The sequence below is a fragment of the Nakaseomyces glabratus genome, chromosome G, assembly GCF_010111755.1.
Source record: "Nakaseomyces glabratus chromosome G, complete sequence".
NCBI lineage: Eukaryota > Fungi > Ascomycota > Saccharomycetes > Saccharomycetales > Saccharomycetaceae > Nakaseomyces > Nakaseomyces glabratus.
The window spans coordinates 117,289-137,215 of NC_088957.1; the positions used below are offsets into that span (position 1 = coordinate 117,289).

General features: G+C 38.0%; 10 protein-coding genes across 10 annotated transcripts; 4 read left to right on the plus strand and 6 right to left on the minus strand.

Moving 5' to 3' along the window:
- Positions 1-335: 335 nt before the first annotated feature.
- On the plus strand, positions 336-1,904 carry GVI51_G00957 (bifunctional fructose-2,6-bisphosphate 2-phosphatase/6-phosphofructo-2-kinase; the record flags this gene model as incomplete). Its single annotated transcript, XM_446409.1, has 1 exon — positions 336-1,904. The coding sequence occupies one exon, from the start codon at positions 336-338 to the stop codon at positions 1,902-1,904; it is 1,569 nt and encodes a 522-aa protein (XP_446409.1).
- Positions 1,905-2,184: 280 nt separating this feature from the next.
- Positions 2,185-2,523, minus strand: GVI51_G00979 (uncharacterized protein; the record flags this gene model as incomplete). Its single annotated transcript, XM_446410.1, has 1 exon — positions 2,185-2,523. One exon carries the CDS (start codon positions 2,521-2,523, stop codon positions 2,185-2,187), a length of 339 nt encoding a protein of 112 aa, XP_446410.1.
- Positions 2,524-4,308: 1,785 nt separating this feature from the next.
- Positions 4,309-6,894, minus strand: KAP95 (karyopherin beta; the record flags this gene model as incomplete). Its single annotated transcript, XM_446411.1, has 1 exon — positions 4,309-6,894. The coding sequence occupies one exon, from the start codon at positions 6,892-6,894 to the stop codon at positions 4,309-4,311; it is 2,586 nt and encodes an 861-aa protein (XP_446411.1).
- Positions 6,895-7,602: 708 nt separating this feature from the next.
- On the minus strand, positions 7,603-8,490 carry DIC1 (Dic1p; the record flags this gene model as incomplete). Its single annotated transcript, XM_446412.1, has 1 exon — positions 7,603-8,490. The coding sequence occupies one exon, from the start codon at positions 8,488-8,490 to the stop codon at positions 7,603-7,605; it is 888 nt and encodes a 295-aa protein (XP_446412.1).
- Positions 8,491-9,202: 712 nt separating this feature from the next.
- ORM2 (sphingolipid homeostasis protein ORM2) lies at positions 9,203-9,859 on the plus strand (the record flags this gene model as incomplete). Its single annotated transcript, XM_446413.1, has 1 exon — positions 9,203-9,859. The coding sequence occupies one exon, from the start codon at positions 9,203-9,205 to the stop codon at positions 9,857-9,859; it is 657 nt and encodes a 218-aa protein (XP_446413.1).
- A 193-nt stretch (positions 9,860-10,052) lies between these two features.
- NIT3 (putative hydrolase) lies at positions 10,053-10,919 on the minus strand (the record flags this gene model as incomplete). Its single annotated transcript, XM_446414.1, has 1 exon — positions 10,053-10,919. The coding sequence occupies one exon, from the start codon at positions 10,917-10,919 to the stop codon at positions 10,053-10,055; it is 867 nt and encodes a 288-aa protein (XP_446414.1).
- Positions 10,920-11,228: 309 nt separating this feature from the next.
- KEX1 (serine-type carboxypeptidase) lies at positions 11,229-13,421 on the minus strand (the record flags this gene model as incomplete). The annotated part of the gene is made up of 1 exon (XM_446415.1): positions 11,229-13,421. The coding sequence occupies one exon, from the start codon at positions 13,419-13,421 to the stop codon at positions 11,229-11,231; it is 2,193 nt and encodes a 730-aa protein (XP_446415.1).
- A 2,164-nt stretch (positions 13,422-15,585) lies between these two features.
- ARO8 (bifunctional 2-aminoadipate transaminase/aromatic-amino-acid:2-oxoglutarate transaminase) lies at positions 15,586-17,100 on the plus strand (the record flags this gene model as incomplete). Its single annotated transcript, XM_446416.1, has 1 exon — positions 15,586-17,100. The coding sequence occupies one exon, from the start codon at positions 15,586-15,588 to the stop codon at positions 17,098-17,100; it is 1,515 nt and encodes a 504-aa protein (XP_446416.1).
- A 360-nt stretch (positions 17,101-17,460) lies between these two features.
- Positions 17,461-18,272, plus strand: GVI51_G01133 (uncharacterized protein; the record flags this gene model as incomplete). The annotated part of the gene is made up of 2 exons (XM_446417.1): positions 17,461-17,474; positions 17,615-18,272. 2 exons carry the CDS (start codon positions 17,461-17,463, stop codon positions 18,270-18,272), a joined length of 672 nt encoding a protein of 223 aa, XP_446417.1.
- Positions 18,273-18,392: 120 nt separating this feature from the next.
- On the minus strand, positions 18,393-19,532 carry COG5 (Golgi transport complex subunit COG5; the record flags this gene model as incomplete). The annotated part of the gene is made up of 1 exon (XM_446418.1): positions 18,393-19,532. The coding sequence occupies one exon, from the start codon at positions 19,530-19,532 to the stop codon at positions 18,393-18,395; it is 1,140 nt and encodes a 379-aa protein (XP_446418.1).
- Between the last annotated feature and the right edge of the window lie 395 nt (positions 19,533-19,927).

Sequence of the window (19,927 nt, forward strand, 5' to 3'; positions counted from 1 at the left end):
AGATATTATGATTTACGGCTTTCCTGCTTCTTTAACGGTGATGTTTTTTGGATGTTCTTGGCTGCGAGGGTATCTGTGTGAGGCTTGGGCTCTTCACCTACCAATAAAGCTTTAGTCACCCGAGAAAATAGGGAACTGCGAGATTCTGGCGGATTCTCATCGCCGAGGGTTGGAATAGCTATTGGAGAACAATACTTCAGGACATCATAAGGACTTGTTAGCTGTGCTAATCCGATAAGCGTGTATCGCAAAGCTGATAAGTATTGTGTAGGTGGCGAGACGGTTAGATTGGTGTCTCGAAAAGTGTACTAGAACGTTGAAAGGAAGGACAGAATATGGCTGACATACGAAGCGATGACGAGGAGCTAGAGAATGGGCTCGGTAGTGAGATTCTTATCTCTGGGAACCACATGGCGCGTGTGAGCAAGAGGTGGGGTGGTCTTGACCCAGAAAAGCGGCGGTTGCAGGCGTCCCTGGACGCGGAGTTAGAGCGGAAGAAGCCTGCTGGGGATGCTGTGCACCAGAATGTGGATATCGAGGACGATTATCTGTCTCCGGGGCAGCTGTACTCTACGGACTCCGGGAGGTTGTTCCACGCGGGGAAGATCCTGGTAGTACTGGTGGGTTTGCCTGCAACTTCCAAGACCCTGCTGTCCGTGGCCATCACTAGGTATACGAGATGGCTCGGCGTGAGAACCAAGTCTTTCCACTTGTCTCAGTACAGGAAGGCTAGTGGGTTCTTACCGGTTGACTTCCTGTCTGCGGTACCAAGAACAGAGGACGGTAAGGAGTTCAGAAAGCAGCTGTTGGCTGACATTTACGGAGACATCTACAACTTCTTTACTAAAACGAAGGGCCAGCTAGCGGTCTATGACGCTTTGAACATTAGAAAGTACGATAGGAAGTTTATACACGATAAATTTGCCGAAATTGGTGTCAAAGTTTTGTACATCGAATCGATAATGACTGACAAGCGGTTAGTTAACCACAATATTGATGTTGCTCTGCAGTCCTTTGACTACCAAGGCTTCACAAAGGAAGAGGCCACAAAGGACTACATGGAGAGATACATGATAAACGAGAACCTGTACGAAACTATGAGTGCAGATGAGAACCTAAGTTTTGTTAAGTACATTAACCTCGGTGATAGGATCACTGTTCATAACAATGATTACGGTTACTTGGTTCACAAGATTGTGTTCTTCTTAATGAATATGAAAGAAAAATCAGGGTGCCTGTATTTCGCTAGATGTGGGAGAAGTGATAAAGACAGGTATGTGGATGATGAGCAATTGAATGAAGAAGGTATTGAGTACTCTAACAGATTGACGACCTTAATTTTGAACCGTATCGCTGAAATTAGAAAATACAGAGAGCGCGAGGAAGATATAAGTGAGATTCATCACGGTGACTATAGTAAGCAGTTGCCAGAACACCACGTAATCGACAATATAAGGAAGGAGCTACTTGTCTGGACAGCCCCAAGAAAGAGAACTTATGATACCGCTAAACCTTTCCAAGATCTTGGTTTCAATGTAAGACAAAGATCCCAACTGAAACAACTCAACCCAGGTGTAATTGCAGATATGTCTGAAGATGAGATAGCTAAAGAATACCCTGAGGAGTACAAAGAGTACTGCAGAGACAGATACCACTTTAGGTTTCCTAGGGCTGAATCATATCACGATCTTGCAGTTAGAATGGAACCGTTGCTCTTGGAAATGGAACACACCAGCCATGACATCGTTGTCATTGCACATGAGAGCACCTTGAGAATTCTTTACGGTTACTTTATGGCTCTCTCTTGTGTGGACTTACCCAAGCTAGACTTTACTAGAAATGAACTAGTTGAAATATCTTTCAGTCCATTTTGCAACCAGGTTAGAAAGATACCAATTTTATGAAAGTAGCAACCAAAGTCTACTTTCAATACAATATATATTCTGCATATTTTACATACCCCTGTCTTCTACATACAGAAATATAAGCTGTCTACCAAGGATCAAAGAATAAAATCAATTATAAATAAGCTATGCAAAAAATATTATTATATTAAGAGATGTATGCAAAATGTGTATAAAAGTACTCTAAAAATGAAATCGTAAAAATAGTCGTGAATATATGATAGTGTATTAATTTTGTTTTATGATTTTATCCTTCCATGTGTCGGCATGTATAATGTGTTCAATTATCAGACCTGGACTTCCTTCTCCTCCTCCTTTCCAATCTTTCACGCTCTCTACGCTCTGCTGCGTCTATCAGATCATAGCGTGTTATTACAGTATGATTGGATCTTGGCTCAACTGTAGCTGGCATTCCACCCTTTAACTGGTACGAAGAGGATGAGTTGGATGAGCCATTCGAAGCTGTCTCATCAGCACCGTTACCACCTATCATGTAGCACAGTGATTTCACGGGGCTAAGCATCCAGGAGGACACTATGACAACGCTCTTGACGCTGTTGTAACCTGTTATAGATATGGTGTTTAGCGTTCCGTTGTATATATCATTCAAAACCTGCATCTTTTATTATTATGTTCGATGTTCTTGCGGTGACTTTTACTTGCAAGACAATTTTGTGGTTCTGCGTTTCAGTTCCATATATATACATTGCTGACTTGTTTGCAATTTGTAATTGTGTCTGCTTGTGTACAGGCATTTTTTTTGTTATGTGTAAGAACGGAGGGGGTTTGCTCTCCTATTAAACTTTAATCTACTAGGCATATTCTACTGTGTACAATTCTGTCAATTAAACGGATTTGCACTATGTAAGCAGTGCTTTCAACAGTGAATGCGGGTGAAATCCTCTATAATACCGTGGACTTTACGGGTTGCAAGATAAATTTCTTTTTGCCCTAGCAAATTATCAAATGCTAGCTGTACTAGGAAAGACCTCTCGTAAGTACTTTGCTTCGATATTGTGATGTAATATCAATCAAAAAAAAATTGCCTTTGATCCTTAGAAACTCGGACAGGTTTATTAGTTGGGACTCACTGAGGACGTCCGGATTATAAATTCTAATATCACTTCACTGTAAATGCTCACAGCACAACTTATGTAATTGCGATTCCGTGGGATCCTGAAAGCTCAGAGGACGGAGAACTTGATAGAGAGCAAAAGATCGTTCAGACTCCTCTCTGCAAGATGACACCCAATACAGTGTTTATCATCGGACGTATAAGTGTTGATAACGGGGGGGGGGAGAGTGAAGAGGGTTAAAAACATTTTTACCTTAACAGATTGCTAATTCTACGAAACCAGGAAGGTATCAAGGACAGCATAAGAACTTATACGGGTCCGTTTTAACTCCATGGAATTCCATGGAGATTTTTCTCATTTGCATATTAATATTCAATATATTTATTGAGTAATTTACAAAACAAGGAGTGCTGTAGAGTGTCGGTTTTAGCATGGATATTACCACTAGTTTAGAACAATGGTGCTCTTTTACCTATGTTTCCTGGGGGTCAGTTTGTTTTGATTTTGATACACAGTAGAATTTGTTGAACTATGCTAACTATATACTTCATGTAATTTGACTACTTATGTTGCTGTCCTGACAATACCGTTATAATTGGCGTATTACATTATCTCACGTGCATATAAGATTGAAGACTACGCAATATATGAGTATATTTGTAATCCATTAACGTATTTGCAATGATATATTTGTTCTTGACGTTTTCATAAATAATGCAGTCTTTTAAGTAGTATATAATTCTTTGTACATGTCTATCAAATTTGGTAAAAAGAATATTAACATTGTATGAATAAATGAATAATTGCAGAAAACTGCCCACTTCCAGCTGATATGTACCAATGATGTAATATAGTAGTGTCAATCAGAGTTCAGTACTGCACATTGGACTAATGAATGTTGAAAGTGTTAGAAAGATGACAATTTATAAAAAATGAAGTTCAGATGAGAGATAAGGGAGAACGAGAGAAAGAGTGAGAGAGAAAGAAAGAGAAAGAGAAAAAATGCAGAATAATTATTAAAAAGAGATGTAGTAAATGATTAGATAACTATACTCAAACAAATGATCATATTCAACAATATAATGAAATTATCTGATATAGGGAATATTAATCATTACGCCAAGCATAGCATAGAGAAAATTAATAGAAAAACACAGATGGGAAAAATCGATGATAAAGTACAGAGAGGAGAATAGAAGAGAGAAGAGAAGAAAAAAAAAATGAAGTAATAAATGTATTGTATCAAAGCAAATTGATACTAAAAGAAAGAGAATAATTTGACATTTTAACATTTATCGGTTAGTAGGATTCAACTATTATCGAAACATTCAGAGCGACAGTTGATGCTTTTGCTGTTCTCTAGCCCATCTAGCGGTATCCTTTGTAGATTGGCTGAACTCTTGGTTCTTTCTTGTCTTTTTAATGAAATCTGCAATCCATTGCTGTGTGTAAAATTGCTTGATGCTACCATCTGGGTACATGGCCGCGATATCACCAATCAACCCGACTGCCGATCTGGATGTAGAATCTTCACTGTAAAGTTGAGGATCTTCAGCCACAATATTCAAAAACTGGAAGATAGTACCAATGTAATTAAATAACTCAGCAGGATGATTATGTAAACCAGCAACAATCCCAACATAGGCATCCAGAACTGACTCAAGAACCTTTATGTTGTAGTCAAGGGCTTCTAGAGTACCATTTTCTGGTTTAGAGTTTTGAGCTGCCACACATAATCCCATTACTTCATTGACATATGGAATGAAATCTTCCCCAATATTGGAGGCTATATCACCAAAAACACTTAGAACTGCAGGCTTTAACTCTTTCTTGGCTGCTGGGTTTGTAATTAATTGACCCAAAACATTCATGAATGCACCGGCGTATCTCTTGAAATCATCTTCCAATGAGTTTGAGATATCAGCAATAAAACCTACCGCAGTGATAGCAACTGGGGAGTCTACTTGGTTCAAAGCACCAATCAGATATGGAGAAAATGACTCTAAATAGTTTTCAAAACCCTTTCCTAACGAAGATGCAAGGGCTGATACAGCGTAGAATACATCATCTTCGATAAAAGCGGAACTCTTTCTACTTAATAGTTTAACAAAGAGGTCCATTAACATATCTGAGACATTTACCACGGAATTTGGACTCTTTCTGATATATGCTGCAAGAACAGTTAAAATATTTGATTGTAATTCCTGCAAACTTTGTGCATCCTCCATGGATAATTGGGCTTCATCAACAGTCATTGTTTGTCCTAGTTTGTCCATGACAAATGAAGAAATGGATGCTGAAGTATCACTGACAGTATCAATAGCATATTCAATTAAAGTGGTCATAGCCGAAAATGCAGATGCTCTGGCATTAAATTCGTTATCAGGTCTGTTTGCTGATTTGATCAATCCATCTACCAATGCTGGATAGTAGTTATAGATAGGAGATGGTTGCATATCAGAAAGTTGCTCGACTAGATTGATAATAGTCCAAGCTGCGTTTGTGGCGACTTTAGGATGGTCTTGTAAACCTACCAAACAAGATTGAATAACACCTGGTAGATGCTCTTGGGGATCGATAGATTCTGCAACAAGGTCAGCAATTCTACCTATACACCATGCAGCTGTTTCCTTGACTTGCAAGGATGGGTCATTAATTAGGTTTAGAATTGCAGGTAGGGCTTGATGAACAAAATAGGTCCTCTGGGTTTTATCCGGACCATCCATTATAGAGCCGAATGCCATCACAGCAGCTTCTCTATTTCTCCAGTTATCATTAGTGATGTTTTGCTCCACAAACTCCAAAACCGGTTGTAGGACGTAGTTACCACAATTTTGGGCAAATAACTGTAAACATGCACCGGCTGACATAGATACATTCCAGTCATCGTCTTCTGGATCCTCATTCTGTCTCATCAAAAGGTTCAATAAATTTGGTAAGACATCTTTTATAGAAGACAAAGAAAAGTTGTAACTTTGTAATGGTGATTGTGGGAACTGCGAAAGTTCATATGCGATATCAATTTCTTCTTCACAAATAGTGGACCAGAATTCAACTGCCATAGATGCAACTTTATCATCCTCTGACTTCATAGTGGCTATAGTTAGAGCGTATAGGGCTTGCTCCATGTAAGGTTTCATGAAAGCATAGAAGAGAGACATAATCTTACATAAACAACCAAATGCGGCAGCTTGGATATCAGTGTCATTTGCTTGAGTAGCTTCACACACAACTTGCATCAGATAATTTCTTTCACCTTCTCTTTCCATATTGTTCTTAATAAAGACCAAGGAATCTGCAAGAGCATTTAAGGCAGCCAAACGTACCAATTTAGAAGGCTCTGATGATTGAGCACCTTGTACAATTGCAATTAAAATGCTGTTAGATGAGGCCATTAGTACTTGACTTTGGGGATCGGCACTTTCACAAATATATCCCAAGGCCAACAGCGAAGCTCTTTTCACATTTTCCGGTTGGTTGGTGTTTGTATTGTCAACCATTATCTGCATCAAATCAGGCCATTCTCCACGGGGTAACTCTATATCCGCGATCGCAGCAATTAATTGTGCAGAAGCATTGGCAACTCTTGGTTCATTATCCATAAGAACAGCAAGAGCGTTGGATTTAATCTGTTGCTTTGACTCAGGATCTATAGTGGTTGCCCAACGTTGAGCAAATTGCTGATTCTTTATGCTATCCTTTGATACCAACTCATTCTTCAAAGACAAGGCTGCCAATATACGTGCTTCGACTTTTGCTTCTGGCAAAACCAAAACTTGAGCTAGCAACCCGGCATATTGAAGAAAGTTCTCGTTAGAAAGCTTCTTCAATTGCGTTTCACTAGTTAGACGCACATTTTGGTCTGGACTTAAAATAGTGTTTTCTAAAATCTGGGCGAATTCCTGAACAGACATTGTAAATATTATATTCTTGCCCCTAAGTAATACGAAACGTAAACAATAGTCTTATATTCTATCAAAAAAAGATGTACCAAAACACTAGTGTATTTGTTTCGTGCCAATCCAGTATTATTTAATACAGAGGAAGTGTAATCTCCAAATTCTAAAACAGCTATCGCCTGAAATATAACTTATGCTATTTTCACGAGAATTAAAGTTGATAAACCCGTTAAAAAGATAGAAATGAGAACTTTAGCACTCCTATACCGTTGAATTCGCTTGGCAAAAGCTGTTTCGTAATCAACCGCTAGATAACTGGCTTTCTGATCCTACATACGCCACCAAATTATTAGCAAATGCTGACCAGTTCTTAAGCGTTATTCTTTTGCTGAGATTTTGATGCGAAAAGGAAGGGGCAGTCGGGATGGCAAGAAAAATTTTATTATAACGTTAATAGTGATATACAATTTTCAAGGTAATAGCAATTTTTGCTAGAGATACAAATGCATAATGGGAGGCCAAGTTACTATGCAATTGTGTTTCACAATTCTTCGAAGGGTTTTAGATCAGTGTCTCTGTCTTAAAAGTATGTACAATATTGGTATAAAACAACAAGACGAAAATATAAATAAATGAAGGTGTACTGATTTCAAGAAATTTATCTGCTTGTTTATCATTTTACTGTAAATTTTCACAACTTTGTAACTGGCAGTTACAAAATATTTATGCTTCCTCCTTAGGCATCCCTACTCTATATTTCTTGAGCTGCTCCATTGCGAAAAAGATTAGCATAGTGAAAGGCGCCAGTCTGGTGAAACTAGGGACCCAACCTCTAAACATAAACGATGGGCCTTCTTTATTTATAGCTTCCATCAATATCTTAAAGGAGGAGTCATGATTGTGACCGGGCTTCTTGTGAGCATTCATGACAATAGTTTTGATGACATCCGCTGGCGAACACACAGTTGTAGCCACAAACCCAGCTAAGAGTGACGATGTCAAGTGAGTACTATTTTTCTTTGGGTCCATATTGTACTTGGTAACCAGGAAATTCTTGAACATATCATAGGTGACAACCTGCGATGCTGTCATCAACACACCTCTCACCATGTTGGGCTTCCAACCCGTGAGGAAAAGAGACTTTGCACCTTCTGCTTTATATATCTTGACCATGCCATCGATAGCGTTCTTGTAATTACGTCTCTTATCTAATGGTAACGCGGAGTCATTCTGCATACGGATGTTGATCAAGTCTGCGAAATTTCCGGCAAGACCACCCAATGCACCACTAACCATGGAGGCACCCAACAGGTACCACATGTTGGTTAGTTTGTCCCGGGGGATAACATGCTCTTTCAAAGCATCATACATACCAAACCGGGCAGTAGTGTATGTGCATTGACGTAGCAACGACGCAGAAAGACCGGCATAAAGTCCGACAATGCCTTCATTCTTCAAAATACTCCGAAGCATCTGCACAATCGTAGGTTTTGGTATTGGGGCCGCTTGAAGCCGCACTTTCGTCAAGTCCAATGGATGCGTGTTCATCACCGCAAATATACCAGCGGCACCACCATACCACCAAGGGTACTTCACTTGTTTTTCAGACATCTTTACTACTTCTAACTTGTACTGGTTTAGCTGAAAAACATTACAAGGTAGGCATTCACAAATTAGAGTGGCCCAGAAGATACTGCCCGTTATTTATATATCAGGCAGCAATACCAGTCCATTTCCTTGTTTGTGATGGGCATGACCTCGTGCACAGAAACAGCGGTACCGCTTGAATTAAAAAGCCAAGAAATGATCTACGTTTTTCCTCGAGAAATACGTCATCGCGAAATCTTGCATAATCCGCGGGAATGCGATGCGATGAGGTGGTAATTTGAAGAAACAATCTAGCTGTCAAATGTGAAGTAGTCCTGTGTCCACGCTTATGCTGTCAATAGTGCATCAACATATTTGGCTCAATGTTTGTATTTCGCAGTCACGTCGCCGATTGGCGGCTTGCAGGTTAAGCAATCGATGGCACAATCGAATTGGGTTTCTTATGTTTTAGTACCGAGAAAGATGTTGCAACTGTTCAACAATTTGAGGATGCAATTAAGAGGACATCGCAATTGATTATAGTCTGTGAGTGGAGATTATCGTGAGGCACTATTTCTCGTACCTGATGTTTCGGGTAGCTCCTGTGGATTTTTCCAAAAAATTATATATAACATTGATGAAACACTTCAGAGTCGTAAGTGTAAAGTGTCAATAACGAAGAGTCATCTTAAACATTATATTTTATTCTGACAAACATCAACTATTAATACTTAACATGTCCGTACCACCATTGACTAAGACGATATCACAATCGAGCTTTGCGGAGTCACTGAGAGATCTTTCGAGTGATGAGGACCTAATCAACAAGAGGATAGGATCACCTAACCGGGACCACAGAAGAAGACGTTCCTCCAGTATATTATCTCACGTTGAACCAGAAACTTTTGAGGATGAGAATGACCAACATATCCTGACGAATATGAATGCCACTTGGATGGATCAACCAGGAGCATGGATTATACATGTTGTGATTATTCTGCTGCTTGCAGGGATGTACAAAGTTATGCCAGGTATGTCTACCAAGAATGCTTGGTCACTCACAAATACCACATATGTTATAGGTTCCTATGTCATGTTCCACTGGATCAAAGGTACGCCTTTCGAATTTAATGGTGGGGCTTATGATAACCTTACAATGTGGGAACAGATAGATGGTGAGACATTATTCACCCCTACAAGAAAATACTTAATCTCTGTTCCTATTGTACTATTTCTGATAGTAACACATTACTCAAGAGGTAGCCACTTTTTCAGCAAGGATTTCATTTGGAACTGTTGTGTCACATTTTTTGGTGCCATTTTACCAAAGCTACCCATCACACATAGACTTAGATTATCGATTCCTGGATTTACTCCTGCTCAAATCAGTTAAAAAATTGATGTTAACGTTATCAGGTCCTCCCTGAGAAAATTTGTACATTATTTTATTTGTTTCTTGCATTATTCAAACATATTTCTTTCTCGATAACAGCAATTATGCATTTTTTTCTTAAACTGGTCTAAACATTTTTATAGAGTTATAAATGAATACATAACTGGATTTAGTAACACCTATTTTTAGACTCTCATTTACTTGAAACATCTGGATAAACATCAAACCTTCTTTGAGTCGTAATTGGAATACCACCTCTAGTGGTTTCTATAACTTCCGGGTCCAAATCGATGAATAATGTTTCCTCATTGATATCAGCTTCACAAAGAATTTTACCAGATGGATCAGAGCAGAGAGAGTGACCCCAAGCCTGATATGGACTTCCTGGAACTCTAGCTGGTGAACATAGTAATGTATAAATCTGGTTATCCACTGACCTGGCTCTTGCTAATAATTGCCAATGTAGGGGACCAGTCACAGTGTTGAAGGCACCCGGATAAATCATAGCAAATGCCCCCTTTCTAGCAGCAATCATGGCCATTTCTGGGAATCTCAAATCATAACAGATACCAACACCAATTTTACCATACTTTGTATCGACCATAGTAACCTTATCACCTCCTGTTAATGTGATACTTTCCTTAAAGGTAATCTTGTTAGGAATATCAATGTCAAATAAATGCAGCTTCCTGTGCTTAGCAATAATAGACCCCTCTTCATTTATAATTAAACATGTGTTGTATATATTGTCATTTGCTGGATCTCTTTCTGGGATGGAGCCACCAATCAATGTGATGGCATGGGTCTTGGCAATTTCTTTCAAAATATTAACTGAAGGTGCTTCTGGATCCTCAATTACCTCAGAGTATTTAGCAAACTGAGTAACATCATAAGGAGAATTGAAACATTCAGGTAGAACAACTATTTTAGTTTCTGGCTCTCTTTGCATAGCATTATCAATCAATGCCTTGGCATGTTTCAAATTCGCAAGTTTATCTGGAGTTGATCCCACCAGCTGGATCAATGCAACTTTAACTTTTGATTTCAATATATAGGACATGACTATGTGCTTGTCGTAGTTACTATACTTCAATTTTTAATGGCCAGTGCAATCTTGGGCGATGTGCCATCTTCTATATATCATTACTTCATTCTAACTGTGATTTTGTTTCGGAACTTCTCCGAAGATAAGATCATGAGTCACCAAACTGTAATTATTGATATATAAATGTGAAAAAGTAATATTGGGTACACTATTAAATAAGAAGATACTATAGTCTTATACTTCATACCTATGCAAATAAGAGCTACCAATGTAAGCTCGCAATAGTGCTGATGCTGTTCGTAGACGCAATTCCTGTGGCATCAACTAGTGTCTTTCGATATCTTGAAGTTCGATATCCTCCGCAGAGTCATCGTTAGGAACACTAAAGTATTTTCCTTTCTTTTTTGATCCCTTCTTTGACTTTCTTGTTGATTCTGGGACGACTCCTTCCAATTGTTCTTCATCTTCCTCATCGATTGAAAAAACATCTTCTAACTCCATATTATCTTCCATCCCCTCTGTACCAAACTCAGGATCATCATCTTCTATATCAAAAGATCCATTTTCTATGTCGGATGCCCATGTAACAGATTTATTTAACCTGGAACGACCATCCCCATCAACTAAAATTGGGTGCCTGCGACTTTTAATGTAATCCGAAATGTAAAACGCGGCAACAATTATAAATGCGGAAACCAATGAAAGAATCAAGAAAAAAGCTTTGAAATTGGAACCTTCTTCATCTTCATCTTGATAATATTCACCACCTGTCTCTAAGTCATTATCTAAACCCCCATTCATATCTCCATGAGAAGGGTGGGAGTTTTGGTCACCTTTCTTATCTTCATCGTCACCATCGTCGTCATCATCATCATCATCATCATCTTCATCATCTTCATCTTCATCGTCATCTTCCTCATCACTCTCGTCATCACTGTCATCAGGCTTATTCTCTTGCTTATCTCCCTCTTTACCGTCGCTTTCATCATCTGAGTCGTTTTCGTCTTCTGATTCGTCTTCTGACTCGTTATCTTTGTTTTCATCTTGTGATTTATCATCCTCAAGATAACCATCAATATCACCGTCCTTACTGGATATCAATGTATCTTTACCATCCCGATGAACAAGTAAGACATCATCATAGTACATATCTAAAATACCTCTGGAGATTAGTGCCTTGTCATATGATACCATATGAGAGCCATCTTCAATGGTAATAAGAGTTAATTGTCTTTCATATTTAACTGTGCCTGCAACCTTTTCCTTATCAGATTTTAAGTCGTCACGATAAACCCAATCAAAAATCTGAACTTCATCTGTGAAACCGGTTTCTCCTTCCCACTGCAAGTGTTTTAAAACATTATCGATACCTAATGTATTACAGATCAAATCCTTGTTACCATTGAAAAGAATCAATTCTATTCCAGATTCCAACAGAGAAGGAATTAGTTCAATAGCGGGCTTTGCTTTGATATTTTCCAATTTCACATCAGGCCTGCATTCAATCCAAGACCTCTCGTCATTTGCATGTAGAGCAGCCAATACCTTTTTATCCGTCAAAAATTGTTTGGTGAACTTTGTGTCAACCGGCCATTCAAGTCCACATGATGGATAGCTATCGTACTCATCGAATTTATAAACATTGATGCATTGCGTTTTATCTTGTGAAATAATTTTGCCCAAGACAGCTTCACAAGGTGGATATGAGAGTTCGGAGTGTCCAGTATGATCGCTATTAATGTAGTTTTGGCAAGTTTCATGCTGCTTTAAAATATCTTTAAATGCTGGATCCTCCTTCTTTATGATACCTTTCTCCAAAGAGAAAGGAACATAGGAAAGGTATTGTCTTTTTGGATCCAACCAACCATTACCAATGAACATAACTTTGATATTTATTTTTGAGTTTTCATCTCTTTGCTGCTCATTAAATTTGATAATAGCTTTTGTGAAATATGGTATAAATTGGCCAGCATAGCTTTCACCAGCTAAAATAAGCTCTCTATCTTTGTCATCAGGAAAAGTAGCATAATAGTTTTGCAGGAACACCATGAAATTATCTGCGACCTCATCTAGTTCACTGACCTCATTATCTTCTTTAGAATACGAGAATCCTGTACCCACTGGTTGGTCTAAAAATAATACAGATCCTCTCATATGCCATGAGCCATCATTTTTTATTACCTCGGCCTTTTTATTCAATCTAAATGGCCCGATTTCCATCAGGGCACCTGCCATAGAAGAACAACCAGGACCTCCATTTAACCATATAATCAATGGCGTCTCATCATTTTTCTTTGTCTTTTTGTTTTCGAATTTCCAGAAGAAATATTGCGTATCATTATCACGAGTAGCTGGTAAATGCCCCGCATACATTTTTGGTACAGTCCAATGTTTGGTGTTCTTCAATTTTGTGAAACCTGGTAATTCATTGCCGTCAACTAAAAACTCCTTCCTATCAAACCCGTAGGCTAATGTTGCCAACCATAGCAAGATGGGTAAAACAGTAGCATGAAGCATATCGAAAATATGCTCAATGAACAACCAAATAAAAAATCAACGCTACTGCAATAACTGTGAAGTGAACGACTTAATTATAACAATTTAGTGAATCAATCAAACCATTCAAAAAAATAAAATACAATCCCTATTTATCTTGCTAGCCTTCGTGTGTCTTTGATAAGTGTTCGGGAAATTGCTATATTTGGTTAGGGATACTTACTTCGAGAATATGCCCTCTTAGTGCAATGCCAATTGAAATTTAACTAATCTTTCTGGTAAAGTGTGAATATAAAGATCAACATCGTAAGCGAGTTGTACTGCGATAAAATTCAGTGATTTAAGCCGCAATAACGCTTATATTAATGTATCGTGTGGGGGAAAATTCGCAGTTTTCCAAAATTAGCTCTTTCTAAAGAAGCAACTGAAGAAGACCACGAGAAATCTGAGAAAGAGCCGTGGCCGGCACATTTGATAAAATTGGATATCACATGACTATTTTTTCTTAAAGATGGAAAATAGTCATGTGACTGGTAGTCACTATATGTTTAAACGGCGAATAACGTGACCACCATATATACCAATTAAATTACGGTGGTGCCATAACCATTCGCAATTTAGACACATGAATAGCCGCCCATATATATAATTGTTAATACCAACAGAAAACTAGTTTGGCTAAAAGCTGTAGCACAATGAGAGGAAATCCATATTTCCATAGCAGTCAAAAACAATAAAAGACACAGCTAATCCCAAAATAACTGAAATCAGTATATTTTACAGGACAGAGAGAAAGTAATAATAACGGTATTTTCGTCATTTATACAGGGATTATTAGAATCTAGCAGTAACAATTGTTAGTATTATTTGTTCTTGTTTGGTAATATTGGAATGGGCGTATTAGTAGCTGCTAGAATATACCGACAAAACTATGGTGCCTCCAGACTACGTTGTAGTATTGAATACCGCAAGACCTCAGCTTCAGATGCAGTTGCAGAACTTTAGCCGCCGAAAAAAGAAGAGCGATAGACGGATCTGATTGTTCATGTGAGCAATAATAATAAATATACGTCATCGACGATATTACAACACAACAACACGTATAAGAGTACACATACATCATCGTCTACGGTGTAGTCATATGACTGCAAATATCTGGAAATTATAGCAATGGAATACTGTATAGGCAATGCGCAGCTGGGCCTGTATCGGGTTGGGTCCTTATTGTTAGATCACGTAATGATTCTTTCACAGACGAGTAAGAAGATTGCCTGCTCTCCTTGAGACATTCAGATTCATGATAGCTTGGGTTGTTTCAAGTAGAAGGCTTTTATATTTGTACTGATAAGACAACATCTAATCTATGATAACAGGAGTTGAATTTCCATAACGTACGAACTTACGGACCCTGGTAACCATTTCGGTTCCATCTTTTAATTTTCGCGATGGAATTATTGACTATATTTCAAAAACGGCATCTGTTGCTTCTTGCCATTTTTTTAATTCACGTTTTTACAGGAATATGTTAGTCATTCGAAAATAGAACTCTCTCTCTCTCTGTTCAAGACTCTCCGTATCCGTATGTTTGGATGAACGTCAATAGATAATGAGATAAGCTTCATTACGTTGTGCTCAAAACTGGATTGCACAGACAGTGCGCACGGAAGGCTATGACACATTTCCGAGAAACAAGTTTTGATTTCTTTTCTTAACAAATTTTCACCTATTTTTTTTCAACTAGGTCATCTCAAGCTATGTTGAGCAGTCCAAATAATGATGAAAATGACTGAACAGTCAGAAAGGTAGGAAATGCGGCCCATGTCTAACACAATGCGTAGCTAATACTGTAGGCTTGCTTTGTATTTGTGCAAAACAAATTGGAGTTTTCAGGTTTTTCTTTTCGCAGTTCTTAAGGTTTCTATTTAACCGGTCTTGAGCTTCCCCAGTATATATAAGAGGTGTGACTCTCATTTAACAGAACTTGAAACAATTAACCATAAAACAAGGACCTTAGGATAATTCAATTGAAGTCAATTTCAGTATATAAAACAACAATTATCCACACTTATCTATCTTTAAAAAGTGTTACAACAACCCAAGCTACAAGTTAGAGAGCTTTTTATTGAAACATTTGTGACTATAAATTTAATCTTTTAATCAGAAGCATCAAGCACTAGCATAAATCATGACTCTGCCAGAATCTAAAGATTTCACTTACTTCTTCTCTGAAGAAACCAAGGCTCGTAAGCCTTCTCCATTAAAGACATGCATTCAATACTTTTCTGATCCTAACATGATCTTTCTTGGTGGTGGTCTTCCAATGAGTGCTTACTTCCCTTGGGATAACTTGGCTGCTGATACACCATTGCCACCTTTCACCAATGGTATCGGTGCAACTATAACCGGCTCTCAAGAAGACACCTCAAAGTTTTCAGTCAAGAAGGAATCTAAAGTCCATGAAGGTGACATTCCTCTGGCTCGTTCCTTGCAATATGGTAAGAGTATGGGTCAACCAGAATTGACTGATTTCTTGAAGGAGCACACTAAGATGATTCACGATATGAAATACAGCGACTGGGATGTTGTTGCTACTACAGGTAACACCAACGCTTGGGAATCCACCTTAAGAGTCTTCTGTAACAGAGGCGATGTTATTCTTGCTGAAGCTCACTCATTCTCTTCTTCTTTAGCTTCTGCAGAAGCCCAGGGTATCATTACTTTCCCAGTTCCTATCGATGCTCACGGTATTATTCCAGAAAAGCTAGAAGCATTGCTGGACAACTGGACCGAGGGTGCTCCAAAGCCAAAGCTATTGTATACCATTCCAACGGGCCAAAACCCAACAGGGTCTTCTTTGAATGCCGAAAGAAAGAAGGAGATTTACAGAATTGCTCAAAAGCATGACTTCTTGATTATAGAGGACGAACCATACTACTTCTTGCAAGTTGGTGAATATATCAGTGACCTAAGTAAGAGAGCTGAAGTTGCCCAAAAGAACGCAAACATTTCACATGAAGATTTCCTAAAGTCACTAGCTCTTACTTTCTTGTCTGTTGATACCGATGGTAGAGTCATCAGAATGGACTCTTTCTCCAAGGTTTTAGCTCCAGGTACTAGATTGGGTTGGATTACTGGTTCATCTAAACTACTCCAAGCATACTTAAGTCTACATGAAATGACTATTCAATCTCCATCCGGTTTCTCTCAATCTCTTGTGAGTGGTACTTTGAACCGTTGGGGCCAAAAGGGTTACATTGACTGGTTGATCGGTCTACGTCATGAATACACTGCCAAGCGTGACCATTGTATTGACTCCTTGTATAAATTCATTCCAAAGGATAACAACAAAGAAGGTAAACCAATTTTTACTATCAACCCACCAATTGCTGGTATGTTCTTTACTGTTGACATGGACGCTAGCGCCCATCCTGAATTTGCTACCACTTACGAATCAGATCCAACCAAGGTTGAAGAAGCATTATATCAAAAGGTTATCAAGTCTGGTGTCCTAGTCGTTCCAGGTATATGGTTCAAGGCCGATGGTGAAACTACACCAGCTCAACCAGCTTCATCAAAGGAAAACCCTAACCCAAACCAAATTTTCTTCAGAGGTACTTACGCTGCTGTTGAACCTTCTAAGCTGGACGAAGGTTTGAAGAGATTAGGCCAATGTCTACGTGAAGAATTTCAATTGGCATAATCGATGTATTGGTAAGAAGTTTCTTAAGACTCGAATAACTATTTAGGTGACCTTGTATTTAAGACATATAAACTTTAATACTTATTTGACAAGCATGATCAATCAGCATTAACTTTAGGATTTTTTACTGAATGAATAATATAAATAAATATCTGTAATTAGGAATCATTAGTGCTACATACACCTTAGTGAAGCTTTATGGTAGATGTATGGTAATCACGTGATTTTACATTCAAATTGAAAAAATGTAGCGATGCGATGAGCAATATTAAGACGCAATAGTCTTTTTATGGGTACATACTGTATTTTCCTTCTCATTACACCTTAGGTACCAGGGTAATAGTATTGCTTGTCAGAACTATGTCTACTAAAGTGTATGTTTTTTTTTTCTTTGAAAAGAGTTGCTGATGGATGCACATACCATTGATTTATGGTAAGAGAAACATTTCATACTAACAGTATATCAATTAACAATTATGATTTTGGCGTAAAATGTTGATATTTTAATATACAGTGTGTCAAGAGATGAATTATTTAATTCAGAACCATCTGGAGACGAGCTGCCATATGAGGAAGGTGTACATGATGACTTTGATATAGTTCAAGTTGAGCAACAAGAAGAAGCCAATAATAAAGGTGCTGAAGACAATGGTAATGATCCTGAAGAGTATGCGTTCCCATTATTTTCCTTTGGAGCTGGTGAAGAAGCTACAAAGGAAGATAAACCTCTTATGAAGGTTTCATTAAAGGTTGAAGAAGAGGAGCTAGTACAAGAACGGCCCAAAAGCTACTATTACCAACATCTCTCTGAGGAGTGTAAGGATGCCTTATCAAGTAGCGCATTAACCTATGATGACATCTTTACAGAAAAAAATATGCGCCCATATCAAGGATGGAAAAAATTTAGAGGAAAAGTGATCGATGTAGCAGATTACAACCGTATTATTGATGCCAATAAAAAGATGGAAATAAAGAATAAAAAGAGAAGACCAGGGAAGAAACAACGTATAGCAAAGGCTTTAGGCAGTAAAAGGGTGAAAGAGCGTGAAGAAAAGGATAAGGAACTCAAGAAGCAAAGAAAAAAGATGTTTCACAAACGTGGTGGTAAAAAGAATAAGAAGAAAGCTAGCACTTCAGCTATACCGTCTAAGCCAAAATTTAGGACTGAATAGTTGTATTAATGAACTCACGAAGATTACGTTTCTAAACGAATATGTCTTGTTTTTTAATATCCTATCGTTTGCATTTATAAAATTTCATACTGAAGTCTATGTAAGAACTGTACAATAGCGTTATAATACACCTATCATTATTTGTAGATTGTGCTCAAAATCCGGTTCTTCTTCTGACATCCTTTGAAAAACATCCTTTATTGTGTCAAGAATAAATGTTTTGCTATTAACAATCTGTTTACCCACTGGTCCACCTCTTTCTATGGCAGTATTTAAATCAATCTTAAATGCACTTGAGACTTTCCCCCAATATAACTGTCTTGGTGTGCTAGCTTTATTTCTACTCAATCTTGTAAATTGAACCAAAAGGTTCGAGTTTTCAACCTTAACATTCTGTAGTAAAGTTTCGATAACATAAACGTCATGTCCCTTTTTAACTGCCTCTTCAAACAGTGATGGTAGCGTTTTTATTGCGTTTACAGATTTACTCAGTATTCTGCTCGTGTTTGTCGCATTTGTTAATATTATCTTTTGCAGCGTTACGTAAAATTCTTGCTCAGATAATGTGTATAGAGACAGCAGAAGACTTTTTAAATCATTTTCATTGGATCTCAATTTGATTGAATTCAGACACTCCCTTGATATGGTCAATGTTATATGTGAAAGCAAGCTTTTCCTTCTTGGAGCCAGGGTCTGAGATTCCATCTCTTTCACAAATTTCAGCGATTTTAAGTTAGGATGTTGACTTTGATTTAGTTGGATTTGATAGTGTAACGATGCTAGTTTGGAAATCGAAACCGCACTGAGTTTATCTTCACCTTGTAACGGTACAAAGCTTGTAATTTGTTGTGATAGATGTACAAACATGAGGACATCTCGCAGTAAGGTTGACGTCTGATGTACCGAATTTAACGCTGCTTGTAGTTTCTGGGCTCTCTCATAAGGCACTAAGACTTGTTCGAGTAGTCTGTTGTAGGATATGCTCATATATTCTAAACTAGGTTTCAACTCTGCGGATATAGAGCCGTTCAATTTCCTTTCTCTATCAAATTCATCCATTAAACCACTGGCATGTGACTTTAGGAAAGACTCGTATCTCGACTTAAGCTCATCAGCATCGTATTGAGCTTTTTTCTTTGGTGCATCAATATCTAGTTCATTAGAAGTAGTATTCATTGCCTTCAGCATCGAATTTGAGTAACTTTTGGAGTCAAACTCCGGGTCTATCAGCTCTTCAAATTCTGTAAAATTGGAATCCATTATCCCGTTATTTAAAGCGCTGTATAATTGGAAAGACTTTATAATAACTGACCAGCAATAACCTCTTGTAATTAGTATGTCTGTTGTGACAGCAATTGACCTGATCAGTCCTGTATGTCCTTTTCAAGAGCTGGCTCTTGAGTATATGAGTTTATTATGTGTGAGCCGATGTTCAGATGTCGTTAGAATGCATATCAGACCAGGCAACTGAATAGCACTCATTGCAGTCCAAGAATAAAGCTTAATGTATTTCTATAAAACCGTATGGAAATTCATTGAAAGTGTTCATAAATAATAAATGGACTATATATATAGATATATATGTGCCTGAGGTAGACTGCCTTTAGTAAGGTTGATTCGTTAAGATTGAAAATGATTTGCGATATGTGAAATCA